Here is a 24,381-nt window from a genome sequence, read left to right as displayed (position 1 = left end):
GTGTTCTTCTTAAATATTCCTTGCACCATTCTTCTCATAAATCTTTCATGTGCATCATCTAATTTATATAATGACTTGTGTGTCCCTGGGTCATCTTTCCTGGCGAGATCTCTTTTACACTGAATTTTTACCTGTGATCTTTACTTGTTATTTTTCCCTATGATTTATACATCCTTATAAAGGGATACCAGCACTGATCTCTTCCTAAGGCCATTTCATACCAGATACAGTGACTCTTACAACCTTACCCTTCAGGCAGTGATCCATGTATCTACGGCCTATTGCAACTGTGACCGTGGTGAGGTGAAGGAGATGGTCTACCCTCCGCCCATCGATCCCTATAAACTCATCCAACTCGTCGACTGGATGGATGATGAGACGTTCAATCATCTCACACCCAAGTAGGTTTATATATCTTCAGTCCACATAGTGTTAATGTATTTAATAAAAGTGAGATTTATTAATCTGTTGATATACAGAAATTCATCTCCTCATTTCCCATAATTGTTATTAAATTTGCATGAATTAATACTCACAAAGTTTTCAATAAAATAGACCCCTTGTGAATGGAAACCATACTGTCTTCTATATTCTTGTAATGTAATACTTTCTGCCTCATCATCTCCCACCTAACTGCAGTCTCATGCATACTGGTAATCACCGTCTTATTTTACGAGGCTGAGAATTATCACATAATTTAGATTTTTCCAGGTAATTATTTAATTGTCATATTGATAACATTAGTTAACTCTTTTACAGACTGATTGGTTCACGGCCCAACACGTACACGTACACAAAGGCTTTAGCTGAGCATGTCTTGGTTCAAGAGGCTGGATCATTGCCCTTAGCCATTGTTCGGCCGTCCATAGGTAAGTCACATGGTACAGGGTGGTGGGATTATCAAGTTGACTATTGTTCAGGTGTTCAAAGTTGATTTACTGTGTAAAAGCCATTAATACAAGTTTCTGTTGGCACAGTGGAAAGATCTTGTAATGCAATCAAGGTAGTAGGCAGCTACCAAACAGGGAGGTATTACTGCCTGGGAAGATATTGGAAACAATGTGTTGTCTAATGGTAGACCCTGCTGCCATATGGCATCACAAAAATTGTGACCAAGTCCCAGGTTACTGATCTGACTTTCTGCCTCATATACACACAATTGCAGGGTCTCAATTGTTTCTCTTACTTTGACAACACTGCATACTGTTTCTTAATCTTGATTTATTTTTTAATTTTTGTATTTATTTATTGCTCATTATTAATATTACTTAAAAGTTTTATTGGTATTATTTTCTTTTATTATAATTATTTATTTTTATTAATTTCATTATTATTATTATTATTATTATTATTATTATTATTATTATTATTATTATTATTATTATTATTAGTATTATTATTATTTACTTTTTACTTTTACTTTTATCCTCTTCACCACTGATCGGCTCGTTAGTCACTTGGGCGATTGGTCACATCTGTTACACACTGTTGGCAAGTACTGGGCATGCACCGGCTCCTGAATGTACTTGAACCTGCTCCAGTGTTGGTCAAGTCTGGTCTTGAAAGAGCTCACACTCGGTGCCGTTACAACACTTTCTGGCAGATTGGTCCAAGAGTTCTCAATTCTCACCCCGAAAAAGTTTGCCCTCATAGTTTTCTGGACCTGAGGCTTCTTCAGCCTTGAGCTGTGACCCCTTGTGGGGCGAGCGTCTGCCAGCTCCAGTTAAGGACACTCGACTGAGTAGTGCCCCTTGAGATGCTTATACACCTCAATTAGGTCGCCCCTTGCCCGTCTGTTGTATAAGCTAGGCAAGTTCAGGCGCTCCAATCTCTCAGGGTAGCTGAGGTGCTGAAGTGCAGGCACCTGTCTGGTGGCCCTCCTTTGAAAATTTTTAGTCAACTGACACCCCCTAGCATATCTCGGAGACCAGACGGGGTGACAGTACTCCAGATGGGGAAGCACTTCACTCTTGAAGATTGTGAAGAGGGATGGACCTTCTTGATGTCTGAACGATCCTTTTTATAAGACCTAATAATTTTTTCCCCTGATTTGCCTTCTTCTTGCAATGGCCCGAGAACTTCAGCTCATTGTCAACATACACACCTAGGTCCTTCTCACATTCAGTCTAAAATAGTGCAGTTTCTTCATCCCGTTGGGACATATGATACGCCTACTTACGGTTGGTACGCCCCAGGTGCATCCTCTTGCACTTCGTGACATTGAATCTCAGCAGCCAATTCTTCAACCATTCTTGGAGCTTACAGAGATCCTTCTGCAGCTCTTCACAGTCCACTTGGTTCTTGATTTCCCGAAATAACTTGGCGTCATCCGCAAACATTTGTATGGAGGAGTGTACAGCGTCAGGCATGTCATTTATGAAACAAGCAAACAACAGCGGGCCCAATACACTGCCCTGTGGCACCCCGCTCGTGACAGGTACAGATGATGATTTCGTGCCATTAACCACCACACACTGATTGCGGTCATGCAGAAAGTCTTCTATCCATGCTAGGACATTTCCCCGAATTCTGTACCCTTCCAGTTTGATTTTCAGCCTTTCATGGGGTACACTGTCAAAAGACTTGGTAAAATCTAGGTATATATTGTCGATATTACCACCCCGATCCAGATTATGGGTCCAAATATCCAATACCTTGAGCAATTGTGTTAAGCAGGAGTGCCCCGGCATAAAACCGTGTTGGCAATCCTCTACAAGGTTGTTTCGTAGTAGATGTTCCATTGCGGCATCTCTGATAATGCTCTGAAGTACTTTGCCTACTATGCTGGTTAGGCTCACCGGTCTATAGTTTTTCATGGAGTGACGATCGCCCTTCTTGAAGATGGGACTCGCATAAGCCATTTTCCAATCACTGGAGACCTTTTGTTCATCCAGACATTTTCAAAACAGGATCTTCAGGGGCTCGGCAAGCTCATTGCACAACTCTCTTAGCACTCTGGGATGCACCATGTCAGGGCCGGGACTCTTATGGACCTTTAGCTTTGACAGTTTATTTCTAATACCCTCTTCTGTGAACACAATGTGGGTCAGTGCTGTGTCGAACCGTCTGTTCTCAAACGCAGGAAGGTTAATTGCATCCTCTCTTGTGAACACCGAGGAAAAGAAGCTGTTCAATGCCTCGGCTTTATCCTGGTCGGAATCTGCATAACTACCATCTTCAAGCCTCAGGTCTGATACTCCTACTCACGTTTTTAATTTTGACTTTGCATAGCGGTAAAATGCCTTTGAGTTTGACTTGACCTCACTTGCAACCAGCCTCTGGAACTCCTTTTCAGCCCTTCTACACTCTACTTTGCTTGGTTTCTGGTTCTTGCATACATTCTCCTGTCTTGCTCATTGTTTGACCTAACCCACGTCTTGAATTTCTGGGTTTTATTCTTAACTTTGTCGACCGCCGCATGGTTCATGTGTAGGGGTCCCTCTCATATTCCTAGAGGCGCTGGGTTTGGTCTTGGGTATATATTTATCGATCAAATGGGTCACTTTACTAGTTATGATATTCAGTGTAGTGTCTGCCTTTCTTGTGCCTTAAATTAGTCAGGCCAGTGGATACCCCTCATCCCGTCGTAATTTCCATTGTAATATTTGCACCTTGGCTTGGCTTTATCATGAACAAGGTAACAGTTAAATTGGAATGACAACTTAACATTGTGACTGGTGCCAACTGGGGCTAGATGTTTCAGTTTGACCACCATACCCTCTTCGTTTGTTATGATGAGGTCTAGTGGCTTGGGTGTTTGCTCCCCTCTGTAATGTGTTGAGTTGAGCATCGCTGCATTGTCTATCAAGTCTCTTAAGTTCCTTTGGTTTTGTAGGCTACAGTTTGGGGATCTGTAGATACACCCGACGATAAGTAAGTCCCCTCCCTTTAATTTAATTTTACACCACTTGGACTCTACAAAAACATCCTCTCCCTGTACCCTAGCCTGGCTGGCTCTAAGGTCTTGCCTAGCATAGATAACCACACCCCTCTTGCAAGTTTTTTGAGAAAGGTTTGTAAACGAGTCACATCCAGCAATACTGAACTCTCATTCCCCTTGGTCGATTCTCCTGTGCTTGTACAACAGTTCTACAACTCCTACAATATCGGGTTGGTGTACCTTCAGTAGTGTTTCAAAATCCTCTCTCTTATCAAGGAACGTGTCGGTATTAATGTACATGACATTCAAGCCAGAATTTGTTCTCGGTAATGTCTCTGCTCTTAGTAGTAACTCCGGCCTCCCTCCATTCTCAGAAGCTGCAGCATTTGCTAAGTACACTGTATTTTGCAGGGTGTGGTTAGAAATGTCATTGTTTACACTGCGCTCACCTCCTTCTGTCTGGTAGGTGGAGTATTACCATCATTATTATTGTTTTATTATATTTTCGCCCCCCAGGGTCATTAAAAATGACTTGTGCCCGGGTGGGCTAATGCCCCCCAAAGTGATCTAGGTTTTGAACTCCTTCAGTGTGGCTTCTCTGAATTTTTCCTGTACCTGTACTCTCATTGTGGCACTGGAATTTTTTCTTTTTTTGGCTTACCAGCAGTCTTTACCCCCATTATATTTTGTTCTTATATAAACTTGTTTATGGTCTAGGTTGTGGTATAAGCCCCATAATGTTATCAAACTATAGAACGATTACTAGAAATTGTGAAAATACAAAACAAAGCCATTTGACAAATTATTACAGTACAAGTATTATACATCACTCATATTGAAATCATATTTGATTTTGTTGAATTTTTTGGATATGTCTGCTGAACTGTAATTTTCCCAATGTACAACAAAATATTGAGGTTGTCCTTGTGTGTAGTTGCGGCAGCATGGCGTGAACCTCTACCTGGTTGGGTTGACAATCTCAACGGCCCTACTGGACTGATCATAGGCGCTGGGAAGGGCATGCTGCGTACTCTCCACTGCCGAGGTGAACTTGTGGCTGATCTTATTCCTGTCGATATTCCAATCAACCTTCTTATAGTAACAGCTTGGCACACTGCTACTCGCAGGTAAACCATGAAAATGTGACACAAGTAGTACTGTAATTAAAAATGTTATACAAATGTGTTATTTACTGGTAAAATTCCTGTACAGGCACAGTAATTCCTCCATAACTGTGGGGATATGTTTTAGAATTCTCCTGTGGTCTTCTCATATATTGAGTTAGCAGTTATGTAGAGTAAACTAAAGGCATTTATATTGACAGTAAAAAATGATTGCCTGTGTCACTTGATTATTATGTAATATTTCCTCAGACAAAGTGAACTGACGGTTTATAACTGTGTGTCGGGGATGGAGCGACCGGTGCGATGGGGTGAGATAAATGAACATGGGATGGCGGCCTTGCGAAGGAATGCCATGAATGATGTGGTCTGGTACCCAAACCTGCGCTTCACTCAGCACAAGACTCTCAACACCATCGCCGTCCTTGTGCAACACTGGCTCCCCGCATACCTCATGGATGCTGCATCCAAGCTTGCAGGCAAACGACCCATGTAAGTATTGTTTGGGAAGTTGACTGACTTTTCTGTTTATATTTCAACTACAGTACATTTATAGTATCATAGACACATTATTATTGAAGTAAGCCTTTTACCATGCACTGTATGTCTTGCAAAATCTTTTGATAGCTTTTGTTGCCCCTTGCTGCCCACACAGAGAGGGATATAAAAGTTACTGGCACCTGTGTGTGCATCCGTGTGTGAGTACGTACGTGATAGCGGTGGGTTTTAATCAAATTTGGTAGTGTATGTTGATATATCATAATAAGAACTCAGAGAAATGTGATAACAAGTATTGTTACATCTGTATTTTCTAACTCTCGAGAGTTATGGCCTCTTGGTCTCTACTTCAGTGTGAACGTCCTTCAAAGGTATTTTCTTTTTGCAACATTCCCAACCTTAGATAGACATAACCCTTATGTTCATTCCCACATTACACTCTTTAACCAATAATTACCATTCGACAGGTATTTGATGCTTTCGGTTATTTGATTGCACCGTACAGATAATTGAGAGCTTACCATATTAGTTAATATCGGAAAGTTGAATACATCCAACATAAGATATTTCCAGCATACTTTAGTCATGATAACCATTTTATGTTTTTATAATTACCTTCAGTTGCTTAACTTAAACAACCCTTTTCTTTAGTGCCCCCTCCCCCCTCCCCAAACATTACACCCAGAATCTCCAGTTGTCTCGCTTTGTCTCTAACTGTTTCACTCATATATGCTTAGGTCTTCAGCTGTCCCCCCCCAAACTTATCAAATCTTTATCTCAACCTTTGTATTTCCTGCAGGAGGGGGTTTATATGGTTACCCTTGTCTTTTCATACATACATCTTTGTTTTCATCTGCCCCACATTACCTTGAAAAGATTGTTAATTAATGAGTCTTAAAGTCTGGTAGATTGACTTTCAACTCGGAACACATTCGATCATCATATACAGATGGTCATATTGGCTGGGGTGTTAAGTTCAATAAGTGCCAAGGTCAAAGCTAAAGGTCAGATTTCAATATATAGTGTTACATGAGAAAAATAGCTGTATTTTTTATCCTCAAACTTGGATACAGTCTAACCTTCACATGCAGATGTACATATTGCCTGAGTGTTACCCCTGATAATGTCACTTGTTTTACAGTTTTAAACATAATGATTTCGAGCATGGAAGACAGTCTTAACTATCATTTACAGATTTGCAGGTTGTCTGGGTGTTATAGTTTGTTGATTATGAATACATTTACAGTACTGTATGTCCCTTTGACAAATAATGTGGGAGCATCTATGTCAACAGATGCATCTCTAGTTCTTACAGATTTCTTGCCCTTACTTCAGGGGACACAGCACTTGCCTTCTGGCCTAAGTGTCCCTGTTGTGTGCCCAGGGAACTCCCAGTGCACCCAGCTATAAATGGGTACCTAACTTTAGTGTTGGAAAAGTGAAGGCAGTCAAGTCCAATACCAACCACACTGCCTTCATGTGTACCGAAGGCTTAATAGACACAACATTAATGGGCAGTTGGTTTTATGAAACCCAATTTCACCATTTTCATCTCCCTCCAACTCAATAAGTTTTGCAAACTCCAGGAAAGTTATTTTTCTGCAAAAATGCAGCCTTTACACTATGGGTTCTCTCCCTACTATAAAATGCTAATTGTATGAATGATGAAGCTACTTTCAAGTGTCCAGAAATGCATCAGATGATTTTTTAAACTAACCCAGTATCCTTAGCCACATCAGTGACTTCAGTGAATTATGTTAAAATGGTAACGAATTTAAGCCCTAAAACCGATTACTCTATTGGTGGACTAATACTACAGCTGGTGAGCAGGTGAAAGCAGGCAAAAACATTTTGGGAAAAATTCTTAAGAAATTCGTTAACCGAAATTTCGTTAACCGAGGGATCACTGTACAGTATATACATTTTGAGATTTTATGCTTTCACTGTATTTTATATTTGATGAGGTTTTATATGAAGAAGAAATATTAACTTATCCATCTTGACATTTTATTCTTTCTCTTGGCATCAGATCAAACTGTGGGCTACTAAACACATCAGTTTTCCTACAGTCACAATGCCTTGACTCTGTGTCTGGTCACTGCTTCACATAATGGTCCTATGAGCCATGATAACTTAACCACTGTATGTTACTCTATATATTTACCTTAGTTAACCATGAAACTAATTTTTTTTTGTAACTCTAGGATTTTAAACTTGTTCTTCATAAACCAGGAAATGTCTGTATTTAATTTGTTCTCTTCATTTCCATCATTCTGAGTACAGTACAGTGATGCATGTATAATCCCCAAGAACTTTTGCTGAAGAATATGTTTATCTCTTTGCATACCGTATATACTCGTCTATAATTCTACCTCGTTTATAAGTCGACCCTGATTTTTTTTACCAAGAAGTCATTAATTTATGATATGCCTCGTTTATAGGTCGACCCAAGTTTTTGAGGGTAATGGAACAGCAAAACCTTCACTAAGAACACTCTACGTCCTATAAACTGAGGGTCGCCGTGCCTGAAACACCGAGCCCCAAAGGCAAATTGTTTACCATTATTACGACACTTTACACTGAACGCGGGTAGTTTCAGCAAAAATATTGTACATTTCCATTCAAGTATTTATTCAAGTCAATTAGGAGGGAATATTATTGTAATACAACAGTTTTTTTAACTGAAAACCATTCGAAAAGCGATTACGGTAACATCTTTTGAACAACGAAAGAAAGCAAAAGTCGATTGTTTTCGTCATGGTTTTATCCCACTTTCCACTGTAATACGTACGTCATTTCAGAAAAAATATTACATTTCCGTGAATGCATTATATCAAGCACAGTATGAATTGAATGTCATTGTAATATAACAGTATTTTAACCGAAAACTATGAAAAAAAATGAGTAACATCTCTTGAACATCGGAAGGTTAGGTAAAGTCTTTTGTTTTCGTCATGTATTTTATCCTATTTTACACTGAAATACATCACGTTTCAGCAAAATTACCATTTATTTCCGAGAATATATTCATTCAAGCACAGTTAATGTAAAATATACGTGTGATGTAACAGTTTTTTAACTGAAAACGATTCGAAAAACACGTGTACCGTCTAGCTGATACTCAACAGCTGGTGGTGCGTCGTGCATCGTTGTAAATAATATGAGGTTGAGGTGGATTACTGCGTATTATATTAAGTGTGAAATATCGAAAAGGTTTTTATTTCTGGTATTTTTTGTAGATCAATGGGTACTGTGATACCGTATATGATATGATAAGTTAGCCTGTGCTAAGAACTTCAACATAGACTACTGAAAGCATGTTGTAAGGTAATTTAGCCAATTGTAAGTTGGTGAGCTTCATCTGCTGAAGGAACTGCACAGCTTATCATTACTAATTGGTACATATTTTACGTTTCCATTGTTTACTGGTAGTAAATGATAAATATTTTTCATGTCTGAAGCTAACAGTTGCTCCTCGCCCTTCCCATCATGCACGGATTCAACCTAACAAAACTATTACCCATGTAGAGGTCGACCCCCAATTTTTTGCCTAAAAATTTGGTCTTAAAAACTCGAACTACACACGAGTTTTTACGGAATCACCTTAAAAAAAATATAAATATATGGTTTCTCTTAAAAGAAATGGAATTTGAATTGAAAATAATGGATCAGAAATAGTGAAGTCTAATATTACAGTGATATCTCCGTTAGCCGAAACAATTGGTGCAGAGCACTTCCGGGAATGAGAGATTTCCGGGAACCGAGACGACTCTCTCAAAGCTGTAAAATATATCCCTCATCTCCGGAATTTTCCGGGTATCTTGAAAATTTTCTTGGAATTTTCCTGAAAATGTGCCCCTTGGAAAATCCGGCTTTGGGAACGATTTTCCGAGAAAATTTCAATTCCGGATATCGGAGAGTTCCGGGTTAAGGGATTCCGGCTAACGGAGATAATACTTCTCATTTTTAATCATGTAAGGCTGAAAAATAGTCTTCAGATTTTTTCTCATACATAGATGATGTTTATAAAGTACTGAACAATGTCTTATTCTCAAGTATTTTGTCAGAGTTTATCCTTAGTAAGTGTATCTCTTGTTGACCCACAGCATGGTGAGGATTGCCCAGAAGCTTGACCGTGCTGCTGCATGTTTAGAGTACTTCACTACACACGAGTGGTGCTTCTGTAATGACAACGTGCAACATCTGTGGTCAACCTTATCTGAGGCTGATCAACACACATTCAATTTTGCCCTCTCAGCCCTGCACTGGCCCACTTACATGGAACAGTACTGTCTAGGCACAAAGCGGTATGTCATGAAAGAGGAACTCGCCACTCTGCCTTCTGCTCGCAAACACCTGTCAAAGTAAGTACTGTATTCCTTCGTGTTCGTTTGTTCTTAATTGAGCTGAGATTCGTTCTTTTTTCACTGTCCCATGATTCGTGTGTACTAATAAAGACGTAGCTATTGTTGCTTCTAGAAATTAACCACTTAATGTGTTTTATGAAAATATTGGGATTTTGTCTTTATTTAGGTGTGATGGGGTGTTGTAATAGTAAATCTAGAAGAACATGGATATACTTCACCCCATTAGGAATGTTTGGCAGCTATTATGTCCAGTAGATTGCACCTCAGTCTGTAAAATTTGCTTTGTTGTTAATGAAGAGTAAAATGGTGGTGCGTAGAGTATAAGAATATTAAGGTCACAAAATTTTGATTTATTGGAATCATTTACTGTATTATGCTGGAACCTATTGCTCTCAAGAGGATAACTTTTTAGTCCTGCAAAATTGTCCTCCACTAGTACAATGCTCTTTACAAATTGGCACCTGCCGTATTGTGGCTCCCTTCACAGCTTGGCATCTAGAGTAAGTTTGCTCCCCTTGGTATTGTGTATCTATGGCGACAGAGGATTTCTTTTCTAGCAATAGTGTTCTTGTTGCTTTAATGTACTGTATAGCTAGTATTTCTTCGGCTTGTTGCCCACTGTATGATGGTGCCCTCAGTATGCTAAGCTATTACCCTCCTTACGCTATTGTGGTTCCCTCAGTAGTGAAACTCTCAATATGATATCATCTTCGGTATGATTTTAAAAATACAGTCGTTTCGGCCATAGTAAGTTTGATGTGCAGTGTGGCGTCCCCATAACAAATTAATGTGAAGTCCCCACTGGTAATGTGACTCGCTTTCAGTATGGTGTTTGTATGCTTCAGTTAACAGTGCCAGAATATGGAAGATCTTTTGTTCGTTTCCGTCTCCATTCATGTATGGATGAATGTATGTACAAGGTATTGATGGTTGAATTTTGACCGGATAGATGGACCATTTTCATCGAAACTCTTCATGAATAATTTGAGCTTTGTTATTAAAGTCAAATGGATTCTTGCAGTTTCTCAAATAGTATAATGGCAATTGTATTGTGTCCTCAGCCTGCTTTATGCTTTTTGTTCCCTTCATTTGAAGAGTAAGTGGATATAACAATCATGCTGTCTGTGTGTTTGTATGTCTAGCAATTTGTCTTGTGTCTTCAGATTTAGGGTTGATTGACTAAACTACTCTTGAGTCTTTTTACTTACTTTTATCCTCTTCACCACTGATCGGCTCGTTAGCTGCTTGGGCGAACAGTCACGTCTCTGTTACGCACTGTTGGCAAGTACTGGGCATGCCCCGGCTCCTGAATGTACTTGAACCTGCTCCAGTGTTGGTCAAGTTTGGGCTTGAAAGAGCTCGCACTCAATGCCGTCACAACACTTTCTGGCAGATTGTTCCAAGAGTTCACAACTCTCACTCCGAAAAAGTTTGCCCTCACAGTTTTCTGGACCTGCTGCTTCTTCAACCTTGAGCTGTGACCCCTTGTGGGACGAGCATCTGCCAGCTCCAGGTAAGGACACCCGATTGAGTAGTGCCCCTTGAGATGCTTTTACAGTACACCTCAATTAGGTCACCCCTTGCCCGTCTGTAGTATAGGCTAGGCAAGTTCAGGCGCTCCAATCTCTCAGTGCAGGCACCAGTCTGGTGGCCCTCCTTTGAACATTTTCAATCAACTGACACTCCCTAGTATATCTCGGGGACCAGATGGGGTGACAGTATTCTAGATGGGGAAGCACTTCACTCTTGAAGATCGTGAAGAGGGACGGACCGTCTATATATATGAATGACCTTCTTGTAAGACCTAATAATTTACTTGCTTGATTTACCTTCTTCTCGCTATGGCCCAAGAACTTCAGCTCATTGTCAACATACACACCTAGGTCCTTCTCACATCCAGTCTCAAATAGTGCAGTTTCTTCGTCTCGTTGGGACAAATGATACGCTTCCTTACCGTTGATGCGCCCTAGGTGCATCCTCTTGCACTTCGTGACATTGAATCTCAGCAGGCATTTCTTCGGCCATTCTTGGAGCTCACAGAGATCCTTCCGCAGCTCTTTACATACATTGTAAAGTTGAAAAAATAGTAGTTGAATTTTTTTTTGTTCCAACTCCTTTGTACTCTGACCACCAATAGCAGTGTTTTTCTTCTAAAGCTGTTTAGCCTATGTTTGGGCTGATTAAGTGTACTATTCAGCTGTAATTCTCCTTGAAGTTAGGAAATGAGGGTGTAGAGAGGGAGGGGCTGCCCTGTAAGACTGGTGGGGAGGGCTACCTTTGGCATGGAGGACAGGCATCATGGATATCCCTGTTTGTGAATTAAATAAATGCTCCGACTCAGTTATTCTGTTCATCACACATTGTTCCATTCATCAAAGTACCTCACTTCCTGAATTTGTCTAACAATCAACTTAATAATCACTCCTCCCTGTCTTCCTTCCCCATTTATTTTCATCTTATTACTTTTCTTTACATTCATGATTAAATCTCTCCAAGTATACACTCTTCCAAACTTAATTACTTGCACTTTTAACTTTTCTAAATTGATTGATTGATTGTTTGTTCGATATTACATGGTATTGGGACTTACCAAAGTTATAATGTACTACAACATGAGTATGAACAATATTTACAAGCAAACTCTTATTGTATAACACAGTAGCCCACTAGATGAGTCTCACCTCCAGATAGCAGTTGATTTACCTACCATTTCCATCCCTTCTCACTGTTTATTTACAAAACTTCCAATACTCTTGCTTTTACCTGTCTCATAACCCCATCCATGAAGGTAATGAGCCCCTATAGAGACGTAACTCATCCTTGACATACCGGTAGTCTTTCCTTTCACCAAAAACCAGTTTCTATATTTCTGACACTCCACTCCTCTCCCTATAAAATCTGTGGATGACATTGAACACTTTCTCTTTTACCCCATACATTTTCAGCTCCTTCCATGTTGCTTTTCCAAAAACTTGGGTTTTTTTCTTGAGCTCCATTAATTGCTTTTCTTCATTCAAATACTTTTCTCTCATGCTCCTAAATACAAACTCTTAATCCATAAAGCCTCTCCTTTGTCTGAAGCCATACTGCTCTTTTCCTAATATGTTTTGTGTATGCCATGATCCTCTCAGTGATGTCTCAACCATACACTTTTCCTGGCTTGCTTAAGAAACTTATTCCTCTGTAATTGTTGTATAAATTCTTATCTTCTCTTTCTTTAGGGGAACTCTACTTGAACTATTTCATTCTTTGGTGTTTTTCTTTCTTCATTCACACCCTGTTTACTCACATCACATATTCTTTCATTTTCCACTTCATAATTAACATTTCTACAATGATTCCATCCACATGTGGCATCGTACCATTCTGACACTAGCTTACAGCCTGACTCACACCCCCATCTCACTTATAATATTATTGTTTCCACTTCTCCTTATTGCTTTTCATGCTTTTGTTCTTAAACTTTTGGGCACTTTTAGCCATTCTTCATGCTTGTGTGGGTTAGCTGTGATTGCTGGATGACTTGGTGTCCTAATTGACTAAAGGGCCAATTTGAAGCAACTTTTATGGCTGGAAGACCTTCCATCACCAACCCACTTTTACAGTGTGGGAACTCATCATCATTGTTTTATAGTCATTTCCACACATGCGTGGGTTAACTATGATTACCTATTGATAGCTCTCCATGCTGCACAGTCTCTTGCAGCCTCCCTCATCGGGTTCTTATCTCTTGATGTCATTTATTACAACCTCTCCCTGTGTCATTCTTGGCCTACCCATTAAATTTCCAACTCGTGCATCTCTTGACCCAATTGATTTCCTCCATTCTTTCCACAGATTAAGCCATCTAGGCCTCCATCTATGCAAAACCTCGCCAATACTCTTGATACCCAGTCACTATCTTAGCTTGAAAGAGGAACAAGATTTCCTATCTTTTAGTGCCACATTACATATTAATCTCGTCATCCTTATTTCAACTCGATCAACCCTACATGTATCAATCTCTGTGGCAAGATCCTGCAGTTGGCCATTTACACCATTTGTCATTTATGATTAAGTTTAGAGTATTTTGGAGTGGAGTTATTCCAGTGTACAGGAACCTAATATACAGACCTTCCATTCCAAAATACTCCATTACTCCATGTCATCTTGTACTGTACAGTACAAAAGTCATTTTTGTATCATCAATCTTGTTTGTTACAGGTCCCCTCTTTTTGTTTTGTTGAAAGGAAATGAAATTTGTAATATTAAGTTTGTTTAAGTAATCATTGAAACTGTGTAGAAAGGTCATTTACTTTGAACATGATGAAGTGTAGTGGAAGTGAGTAAAAGGATGAAAAGTTACACATTATGCCACCAATGTCAGTCACCAAATGTACTCGTATAACTACCAAATTTACTCCAGAAGCAATGATTTTTTTGCTTCTTCAAGTAAAGTTAATATAAACATTGTACATGACATGAAAACAGTGAGAAGGATAAGGGAAACTGCATCATACTAGCTATTTGGTTATAATGATAAAGAAGTTGGTGGTACTATATATTTAAGTTGGCCAGGGAATAGAAATCACAGTTGAAATTCTCAGTTCTTGACCACCACTCTGTATAGTGTGTATCATTTTGGCTCTCTTTACGTGTGTGTGTGTGTGTGTGTGTGTGTGTGTGTGCGTGCGTGCGTGCGTGCGTGCGTGCGTGCGTGCGTGCGTGCGTGCGTGCGTGCGTGCGTGCGTGCGTGCGTGCGTGTGTGTGTGTGTGTGTGTGTGTGTGTGTGTGTGTGTGTGTGTGTGTGTGTGTGTGTGTGTGTGTGTGTGTGTGTGTGTGTGTGTGTGTGTGTGTGTGTGTGTGTGTGTGTGTGTGTGTGTGTGTGGTGTGTGTGTGTGTGTGTGTGTGTGTGTGTGTGTGTGTGTGTGTGTGTGTGTGTGTGTGTGTGTGTGTGTGTGTGTGTGTGTGTGTGTGTGTGCCTGGGGTGTCTGAGGTGTGGGGTGTCTGGGTTATACCTGGGGTGTCGGGAAGTACCAGCAGGTGTCAGGGGCGTACCTGGGAGTGTCAGGGTGGCCTGGGTGTGACAGGTGTATCTGGGAGTGTCTGGGGTACCTAGAGTGTCAGATGTGTACCGGGAGTATCAGAGGTGTACCTGGGGTGTCTGAGGTGTGCCTGGAAGTGTCTGAGGTGTACCTGGGGGTGTGGGGCATCGTGGGAGTATCCGGGTGTACCTGGGAGTGCCAGAGGTGTACCTGGGAGTGTCTGAGGGTTTACCTGGAATGTCAGAGGTGTACCTGGGGTGTCCAGGGTGTTCCTGAGGTGTCAGGGGTGTACCTGAGAGTGTCAGGTGTACCTGGGAGTGTCAGGGGTGTGCCTGGGAGTGTCAGCAGGGGTGCTGGGAGTGTCAGAGGAGTACCGAGTGTCAGAGGTGCTGGGTGTCAGGGGTGTGCCTGGGAGTGTCAGAGGTGTACCTGGGGTCAGAGGTGTGCCTTGGGTGTCTGAGGTGTACCTGGGGTCTGGGTGTGCCTGGGAGGGTCAGGGGAGAACCAGGGAGTGTAAGGGTGTATGTGGGAGTGTCAGTGGTGTACTAGGGAGTGTCAGAGGAGGATCTGGGAGTGTCAGAGATGTGAGGGAGTGTCAGAGGTGTACCTGGGGTATCAGAGGTGTGCCTGGAGTGTCAGAGGTGTACCTGGGATTATCGGTTGGGTGTACCTGGGAGTGTCGGAGGTGTGCAGTGTCAGGGTGTGCACCTGGTGTGTCAGTGGTGTATGCTGTCATAGGTGTACCTGGGAGTGTCAGAGGTGTACCTGGTAGTATCGGGCTGGCACCTGGGGAGTATCAGGAGGTGCCTGGGAGTGAAAGAGGTGTATCAGGAGTAGGGTGTACCTGGGAGTGTCAGGGGTGTACCTGGGAGTGTCAGAGGTGTGCCGAATATCGGAGGTGTACCTGGGAGTGCCAGAGGTGTACATGAGAGATCGGAGTTGTACCTGGGAGTGTCAGGAGTGTGCCTGGGAGTGTCAAGAGGTGTACCTGGCAGTGTCAGAGGTGTGCCTGGGAGTGTCAGAGGTGTGCCTGGGAGTGTGTCAGAGGTGTACCTGGGAGTGTCAGAGGTCCTGGGAGTGTCGGGGGTGCCTGGGGAGTGTCAGAGGTGTGCCTGGGAATGTCAGAGTATACCTGGGAGAGCCAGAGGTGTACCTGGAAGTGTCTGGGTGTACATGGAGTGTCAGCGGTGTGCCTGGCAGTGTCAGCGGTGTGCCTGGTAGAGTCAGCGGTGTGCCTGGGAGTGTCAGGGTATGCCTGGGGTATCCGGGGTGTGCCTGGAGTGTAGAGGTGTGCCTGGCAGTGTCTGGGGTGTGCCTGGGATGTCTGAGGGTGTACCTAGGAGTGTCTGGTTGTACCTGGGGTGTCAGGGAAGTACCAGCAGGTGTCAGAGGGGTACCTGGGAGTGTCAGAGGTGTACCTGGGGAGTGTGCAGGTGTATCTGGGAGTGTCTGAGGTGTACCTAGGAGTATCAGATGTGTACCTGGGGTATCAGAGGTGTGCCTGGGAGTGTCTGAGGTGTGCCTGGAGGTGTCTGGGGTACCTGGGGTGTCAGGGGTATACCTGGGGTATCCGAGGTGTGCCTGGAGTGCCAGAGGTGTACTGGGGGTGTCTGAGGTTTACCTGGAAGTGTCAGAGGTGTGCCTGGGAGTGTCCAGGTGTTCCTGAGAGTGTCAGGGGTGTGCCTGAGGTGTCAGATGTGTGCCTGGGGTGTCAGAGGTGTACCTGGGGTGTCATGGGGTGCCTGGGAGTGTCAGAGGTCCTGGGGAGTGTAGGAGTCCGGGGTGTCAGGGGTGTGCCTGGGAGTGTCAGAGGTGTGCCTGGGAATGTCAGAGGTGTGCCTGGAGTGTCTGGGGTGTGCCTGGGGAGTGTCTGGGGTGTGCCTGGGAGGTCAGAGGAGAACCAGGGGAGTGTAAGAGGTGTGTGGGGTGTCAGTGGGCTAGGGGGTGTCAGGAGGATCTGGGAGTGTCAGAGGTGCACCATGGAGTGTCAGAGGACCTGGGAGTGTCAGATGTGTACCTGGGAGTATCAGAGGTGTACCGAGTGTCTGAGGTGTGCCTGCAGTGTCAGCAGTGTGCCTGGTAGGTCAGCGGAGTACCTGGGAGTGTCAGAGGGTATACCTGGGAGTATCCGAGGTGTACCTGGGAGTGTCAGAGGTGTGCCTAGGAGTGTCAGAGGTGTACTGGGGTGTTAGAGGTGTACCTGGGAGTGTCCGGAGGTGTTCCAGAGCGTCAGGGGTGTACCTGAGTGTCAGATGTGTACTTGGTAGTGTCAGAGGTGTACCTGGGAGTGTGTCAGCGGTGTGCCAAGTGTCAGAGAAAACCTGGGGTGTCAGAGGTCCTGGGAGTGTCAGGGGTGTGCCCTGGGGTGTCAGTGGTGTGCCAGGAATGTCGGTATACCTGGTAGAGCCAAGGTGTGCCTGGAAATGTCTGAGGTGTACATGGAGTGTCAGCGGTGTGCCTGGCAGTGTCAGAGGTGTACCTGGGGTGTCAGCGGTGTACCTGGGAGTGTCAGAGGGATGCCTGGGAGTGTCAGAGGTGTACCTGGGAGTGTCGAGGTGTTCCTGAGAGTGTCAGGGGTGTACCTGAGAGTGTCAGATGTGTGCCTGGGAGCGTTAGAGGTGTGCCTGGGAGTGTCAGCGGTGTGCCTAGGAATGTCAGAGGAGTGCCTGGGAGTTATGGGGGTCGGGGAGTGTCAGGGGTGTGCCTGGGGTGTCAGGGGTGTGCCTGGGAATGTCAGAGGTGTGCCTGGGGTGTCTGGTGTACCACGGAGTGTCAGAGGTATCTGGGAGTGTCAGAGATGTGGCAGGGAGTGTCAGAGGTGTACCTGGGAGTTCAGAGGTGTGCCTGGGAGTGTCAGAGGTGTACCTGGGAGTATCGGTGGTGTGCCTGGGAGTGTCGGAGGTGTGCCTGGGGTGTCGGAGGTGTGCCTGGGAGTATCAGAGGAGATTCTGGGAGTGTCAGACGTGTATCAGGGAGTGTCAGAGGTGGCCTAGGAGTGTCAGATGTGTGCCGAGTATCAGAGGTGTGCCTGGGGGTTCAGGGGGTGCACCTGGGAGTGTCAGGGTGTGCCTGGGAGTGACAGCGATGTGCCTGGAATGTCTGGGGTATACCTGGGAGGAGCCAGAGGTGTGCCTGGAAGTGTCTGGGGTGCACATGGTGTCAGCGGTGCTGGCAGTGTCAGCGGTGTGCCTGGGAGAGTCAGCGGTGTGCCTGGGAGTGTCAGAGGGTATACCTGGGGAGTATCGAGGTGCACCTGGAGTGTCAGAGGTGTGCCTAGGGTGTCAGGGTGTGTACCTAGGAGTGTCAGGGGTGTACCTGGGGAGTATCAGAGGTGTGCCTGGGGAGTGTCAGGGTGCACCTGGGAGTGTCAGGGGTGTGCCTGGGTGACAGCGGTGTGCCTGGGAATGTCTGAGGTATGCCTGGAGAGCCAGGGTGTGCCAGGTGTCTGAGGTGTGGAGTGTCAGCGGTGTACCTGGCAGTGTCAGCGGTGTGCCTGGGAGAGTCAGCGGTGTGCCTGGGAGTGTCAGAGGTATACCTGGGGTATCCGAGGTGTGCCTGGGATGTCAGAGGTGTACCTGGGAGTGTGAGGTCTCCTGGGACTGTCTGGTGTACCTGAGTGTCTGAGGTGTTCCTGGGAGTGTCAGGGAAGTGCCAGTGAGTGTCAGAGGAGTACCTGGGGTGTCAGAGGTGTGCCTGGGGAGTGTCCGAGGTGTTCTGGAGTGTCAGGGGTGTGCCTGAGAGTGTCAGATGTGTGCCTGGGGTGTCAGAGGTGTACCTGGGAGTCTCTGAGGTGTACATGGGTTCAGCGGTGTACCTGGCAGTGTCAGTGGGTGCACCTGGAGTGTCAGAGGTGTACCTGGGAGTGTCAGTGTTCTGAAGTGTCAGGGGTGTACCTGAGAGTGTCAGATGTGTACCGAGTGTCAGAGGTGTACCTGGGAGTGTCAGCGGTGTACCTGGGGAGTGTCAGGTACCTGGGAGTGTCAGAGGTCAGGGGGAGTGTCAGGGGTGTACCTGGGAGTGTCAGAGGTGTACCTGGAATGTCAGAGGTGTGCCTGGGAGTGTCAGAGGTGTGCCTGGGGGTGTCAGCGGTGTTCTTGGAAGTGTCAGAGGAGAGACACAGGTGTCAGAGGTCCTGGGGAGTGTCAGGGGTGTGCCTGGGAGTGTCAGAGGGTGTGCCTGGGAATGTCAGAGGTGTGCCTTGGAGTGTCTGGGGTGTGCCTGGGGTGTCTGGGGTGTGCCTGGGGAGGGTCAGAGGAAACCAGGGAGTGTAGGGGTGTGTGTGGGGGTGTCAGTGGTGTACTAGGGTGTCAGAGGAGGATCTGGGGAGTGTCAGAGGTGCACCATGGGTGTCAGAGGTGTGCCTAGGAGTGTCAGATGTGTACCTGGGAGTATCAGAGGGGTACCTGGGTGTCTGGGGTGTACCTGGCAGTGTCAGCGGTGTGCCTGGTAGGTCAGCGGAGTACCTGGGGTGTCAGAGGGTATGCCTGGGGTATCCGAGGTGTGCCTGGGAGTGTCTTAGGTGTGCCTAGGGTGTCAGAGGTGGACCTGGGAGTGTGGGGGTGTGCCTGGGAGTTTCCGAGGAGGTGTTCCTGAGCGTCAGGGGTGTACCTGAGAGTGTCAGATGTGTGCTTGGTAGTGTCAGAGGTGTGCCTGGGAGTGTCAGCGGTGTGCCTGGGGTGTCAGAGGTACCTGGGGTGTCAGTGGAGTCCCTGGGGTGTCAGGGGTGTGCCTGGGAGTGTCAGTGGTGTGCTAGATGTCAGAGTATGCCTGGGAGAGCCAGAGGTGTGCCTGGAAATGTCTGGGGTGTGCATGGAGTGTCAGCGGGTGCACCTGGCAGTGTCAGAGGTGTGCCTGGGTGTGTCAGCGGTGTGCCTGGGAGTGTCAGAGGTGTGCCTGGGGTGGGGTGTACCTGGGGTGTCAGGGTGTGCCTGGTTTGGGTGTCCTAGGAATGTCAGAGGAGTGCCTGGGAGTGTCAGTGGAGTCCGGAGTGTCAGGGGGTGTACCTGGGGAGTGTCAGAGGTGTACCTGAATGTCAGAGGTGTGCCTGGGAGTGTCTGGGGTGTACCACGGAGTGTCAGAGGAGTATCTGGGAGTGTCAGAATGTGGCAGGGAGTGTCAGAGGTGTGCACCTGGGGTGTCAGAGGTGTACCTGGGAGTCAGAGGTGTGCCTGGGAGTATCGGTGGTGTACCTGGGAGTGTCAGGTGCCTGGGAGTGTCGGAGGTGTGCCTGGGTGTGTCAGTGGTGTACCCAAGGTGTCAGAGGTGTACCTGGGGTGTCAGGGGTGTGCCTGGGAGTATCGGGCTGTGCCTGGGAGTATCGGAGGTGTGCCTGGGAGTGAAAGAGGTGTATCAGGAGTATTAGAGGTGTACCTGGGGGTGTCAGGGGTGTGCCTGGGAGTGTCAGAAGTGTACCTGGGAATATCGGAGGTGTACCTGGGAGTGCCAGAGGTGTACATGAGAGATCGGAGGTGAACCTGGGAGTGTCAGAGGTGTGCCTGGGAGTGTCAGAGGTGTTCCTGGGAGTGTCAGAGGTGTGCCTGGGGAGTGTCAGAGGTGAACCTGGGAGTATCAGAGGAGATTCTGGGAGTGTCAGACGTGTACCAGGGAGTGTCAGAGGTGTACCTAGGGTGTCAGATGTGTACCTGGGAGTATCAGAGGTGTGGGGAGTGTCAGGGGTGCACCTGGGAGGTGTCAGGGTGTGCCTGGGGAGTGACAGCGGTGTACCTGGGAATGTCTGGGGTATGCCTGGGAGCCAGAGGTGTACCTGGAAGTGTCTGGGGTGCACATGGGTGTCAGCGGTCTGCCTGGGAGTCAGCGGTGTACCTGGGAGTGTCAGAGGTGCCGGGAGTGTCAGGGGTGTACCTGGGAATGTCAGAGGTGTGCCAGTGGTGTTAGAGGGTACCTGGGAGTGTCAGAGGTGGCACCTGGGTGTCCGGTGTTCCTGAGAGTGTCACAGGTGTACCTGAGATTGTCAGATGTGCCTGGGAGTGTCAGAGGTGTGCCTGGGAGTGTCAGCGGTGTGCCTGGGGTGTCAGAGGGGTACCTGGGAGTGTCAGAGGATTCCTGGGGGTGTCAGGGGTGTTCCTGAGGGTTCAGTGGTGTACCAGGGAGTGGGGAATGTACCTGGCAGTGTCTGAGTGTATCTGGGAGTGTTGGACGTGTGCCTGGGGTGTCAGAGGTGTGCACCTGGGGTGTCAGGTGTGCCTGGGAGTGTCAGCGGTGTACCTGGGAGTGTCAGAGGAGTACCTGGAGTGTCAGAGGGTCCTGGGAGTGTCAGGGGTGCCTGGGAGTGTCAGAGGTGTGCCTGGGAGTGTCAGAGGGTGTACCTTGGGTGTCTGGTGTACCTGGGGTGTCTGAGGTGTGCCTGGGAGGGTCAGAGGAGATCCAGGGAGTGTAAAGGTGTGTGTGGGAGTGTCGGTGGTGTACCAGGGAGTGTCAGAGAGGGGATCTGGGAGTGTCAGAGGTACAGGAGTGTCAGAGGTGTTCTAGGAGTGTCAGATGTGTGCCTGGGAGTATTAGAGGTGTGCCTGGGAGTGTCTGAGGTGTGCCTGGAAGTGTCTGAGGTGTACATGGGTTTCAGCGGTGTACCTGGCAGTGTCAGCGGTGTGCCTGGAGTGTCAGAGGTGTACCTGGGAGTGTCGAGTGTTCTTGAGAGTGTCAGGGGTGCCTGAGAGTGTCAGATGTGTACCTGGGGAGTGTCAGAGGTGTGCCTGGGGAGTGTCAGCGGTGTGCCTGGGGATGTCAGAGGTACCTGGGGGTGTCAGAGGATGCCCGGGGAGTGTCAGGGGTGTGCCTGGGAGTGTCAGAGGTGTGCTGGGGATGAAGGTGTGCCTGGGGTGTCTGAGGGTGTGCCACGGGTGTCAGAGGTATCTGGGGTGTCAGAGATGTGGCAGGGAGTGTCAGGGGTGTACCTGGGAGTGTCAGAGGTGTGCCTGGGGAGTGTCAGAGTGTACCTGGGAGTATCGGTGGTGTGCCTGGGAGTGTCTGAGGTGTACCTGGGGTATCGTAAGTGTGCCTGGGAGTGAAAGAGGTGTATCAGGGAGTATTAGAGGTGTGCCTGGGAGTGTCAGGGTGGCACCTGGGGAGTGTCAGGGTGTTCCTGAGAGTGTCAGGGGTGTACCTGAGAGTGTCAGATGTGTGCTGGAGTGCCAGAGGTGTGCCTGGGGAGTGTCAGCGGTGTACCTGGGGTGTCAGAGGGTGCCTGGGAGTGTCAGAAGAGGGTCCTGGGAGTGTCAGGGGTGTGCCTGGGGTGTCAGGGGTGTGCCTGGGAATGTCAGAGGGTATGTGGGAGAGCCAGAGGTGTGCCTGGAGGTGTCTGAGGTGTGCATGGGTGTAGTGGGTGTACCTGGCGTGTCAGCGGTGTACCTGGTGAGTCAGCGGTGTGCCTGGGAGTGTCAGGGGTATACCTGGGAGTATCGAGGTGTACCTGGATTTGTAGGGTGTACCCTGCAGTGTCTGAGGGTGTACTGGGTGTCTGGGGTGTGCCTAGGGTGTCTGGGTTGTACCTAGGAGTGTCAGGAAGTACCAGCGAGTGTCAGAGGAGTACCTGGGGAGTGTCAGAGGTGTACCTGGGAGTGTGACAGGTGTATCTGGGTGTCTGAGGTGTGCCTAGGGAGTGTCAGATGTGTGCCTGAGTATCAGAGGTGTACCTGGGAGTGTCTGGTGTGCCTGGAAGTGTCTGAGGTGCCTGGGGTGTCAGTGGTATGCCTGGGTATCCGAGGTGTGCCTGGGAGTGCCAGAGGTGTACCTGGGGTGTCAGAGGTATACCTGGGAGTATCCGGTGTGCCTGGAATGTCAGAGGTGTGCCTGGGGTGTGAGGTCTGCCGGGGTGTCTGGGGGTGTACCTAGGGGTGTCAGAGGTGTGCCTTGGGTGTCCAGTGTTCCTGAGAGTGTCAGGGGGTGTGCCTGAGGTGTGAGATGTGTGCCTGGGGTGTCAGAGGGTGCCTGGAGTATCGGTGGTGTGCCTGGGTGTCGGAGGTGTACCTGGGGAGTGTCAGGTGTGCCTGGGTTTATGTGGTGCTGCGAGTGTCAGAGGTGTGCCTGGGGAGTGTCAGAGGTGTGTACCTGGGGAGTATCGGAGCTGTACCTGGGAGTATCGGAGGTGTACCTGGGGAGTGAAAGAGGTGTATCAGGGAATTGGGGGTGTGCCTGGGTGTCAGGGGTGTGCCTGGGGGTGTCAAGTGCCTGGGAACATCGGAGGTGTACCTGGGAGTGCCAGAGGTGCATGGAGAGATGGGGTGGCACGCAGGGTGTCACGAGTGTACCTGGGAGGTGTCAGAGGTGTGCCTGGCAGTGTCAGAGGTGTACCTGTGGATTGTCAGAGGTGTGCCTGGGAGTGTCAGAGGTGTGCCTGGGAGTATCAGGGAGATTCTGGAAGTGTCAGACGTGTGCAGGGGTGTGCAGAGGTACTACTGGGGTGTCAGATGTGTACCTGGGGATTATCAGAGGTGTACCTGGGGAGTGTCAGGGGTGCACTGGGGAGTGTCAAGGGGTGTGCCTGGGGTGACAGCGGTGTGCCTAATGTCTGGGGTATACCTGGAGAGCCAGAGGTACCTGGAAAGGCCTGAGGTGCAATGGAGTCACGGTGTACCTGGCACTGTCACGTGTGTACCTGGGGAGAGTCAGGCGGTGTACCTGGGAGTGTCAGAAAGTTATACTGGAGTATCCGGAGGTGCACCTGGAGGTCAGAGGTGTACCAGGAGTGCCGAGGTGCACCAGGAGTGTCAGGGGTGGTACCTGGGAGTATCAGAGGTGCACCTGGAGTGTCAGGGTGTCCTGGGAGGTCAAGGGTGTACCTGGGAGTGACAGCACCTGGGAATGTCTGGAGGCATACCTGGGAGAGCCAGGATGGGTACCTGGAAGTGTCTGAGGTGCACATGGAGTGTCAGGTACCCACAGAAAACAAGTGGTACCTGGGAGAGTCATGGTGGTACCTGAGCAAGGTCAGAGGTATGGCCTGGAGCATCCTAGAGGTGGTACCTGGAATGTCAGGAGGTGTACCTGGGAGCAAGTCTGAGGTTCACCTGGGAGTGTCTTGAGGTGCACCCAGAGTGTCAGAGGTGTACCTGGGAGGCCGGAGGTAAGCACCTTGAGTGTCAAAATGGAGAGCAAGTCAGATGTGTACCTGGGAGGCCCAGAGGCACGCAAGGTTGGGCGGTGTACCTGGGAGGTCAGGAGGAGCACCTGGGAGTGTCAGAGGAGTCTCCGGGAGTGTCAGGGGTGTACCTGGGAGTGTCAGAGGTACCTGGGAATGTCAGGAGGTGTACCTGGGAGTCTAAGGTGCACCACCAGCAAGTCAGAGGAGACCCGGGGAGTGCCTGCATGCTGGAGCAGGAGTGTCAGAGGCCTGGGAGGTCAGAGGTAAAAATCTTGGGAGTGTCAGGTAGAGGTACCTGGGAGTATCGGTGGTGCACCTGGGAGTGTCTGAGGTGCACCTGGGAGCATCGTAGGTGTACCTGGGAGTGAAAAGAGGCATCAGGAGTATTAGAGGT

The 24,381-nt window shown here is 47.5% G+C and overlaps 1 protein-coding gene across 1 annotated transcript in view; it reads left to right on the top strand.

Moving 5' to 3' along the window:
* LOC121867899 (putative fatty acyl-CoA reductase CG5065) overlaps positions 1–24,381 on the top strand; it is a 71,085-nt gene that overhangs the window by 21,582 nt on the left and 25,122 nt on the right. Inside the window, exons 3-7 of the mRNA XM_042368025.1 lie at positions 256–401; positions 760–869; positions 4,815–5,007; positions 5,254–5,493; positions 9,606–9,863. Of these exons, the coding sequence (XP_042223959.1) occupies positions 256–401; positions 760–869; positions 4,815–5,007; positions 5,254–5,493; positions 9,606–9,863 (947 nt within the window). The remainder of the gene's footprint in view (positions 1–255; positions 402–759; positions 870–4,814; positions 5,008–5,253; positions 5,494–9,605; positions 9,864–24,381) is intronic.

This window comes from Homarus americanus, unplaced genomic scaffold, assembly GCF_018991925.1.
Source record: "Homarus americanus isolate GMGI-L3 unplaced genomic scaffold, GMGI_Hamer_2.0 scaffold37032, whole genome shotgun sequence".
In the NCBI taxonomy this organism is placed as follows: domain Eukaryota; kingdom Metazoa; phylum Arthropoda; class Malacostraca; order Decapoda; family Nephropidae; genus Homarus; species Homarus americanus.
Note: the sequence above shows the minus strand (reverse complement) of the source record. Positions and strands in the feature narration are given on the sequence as shown.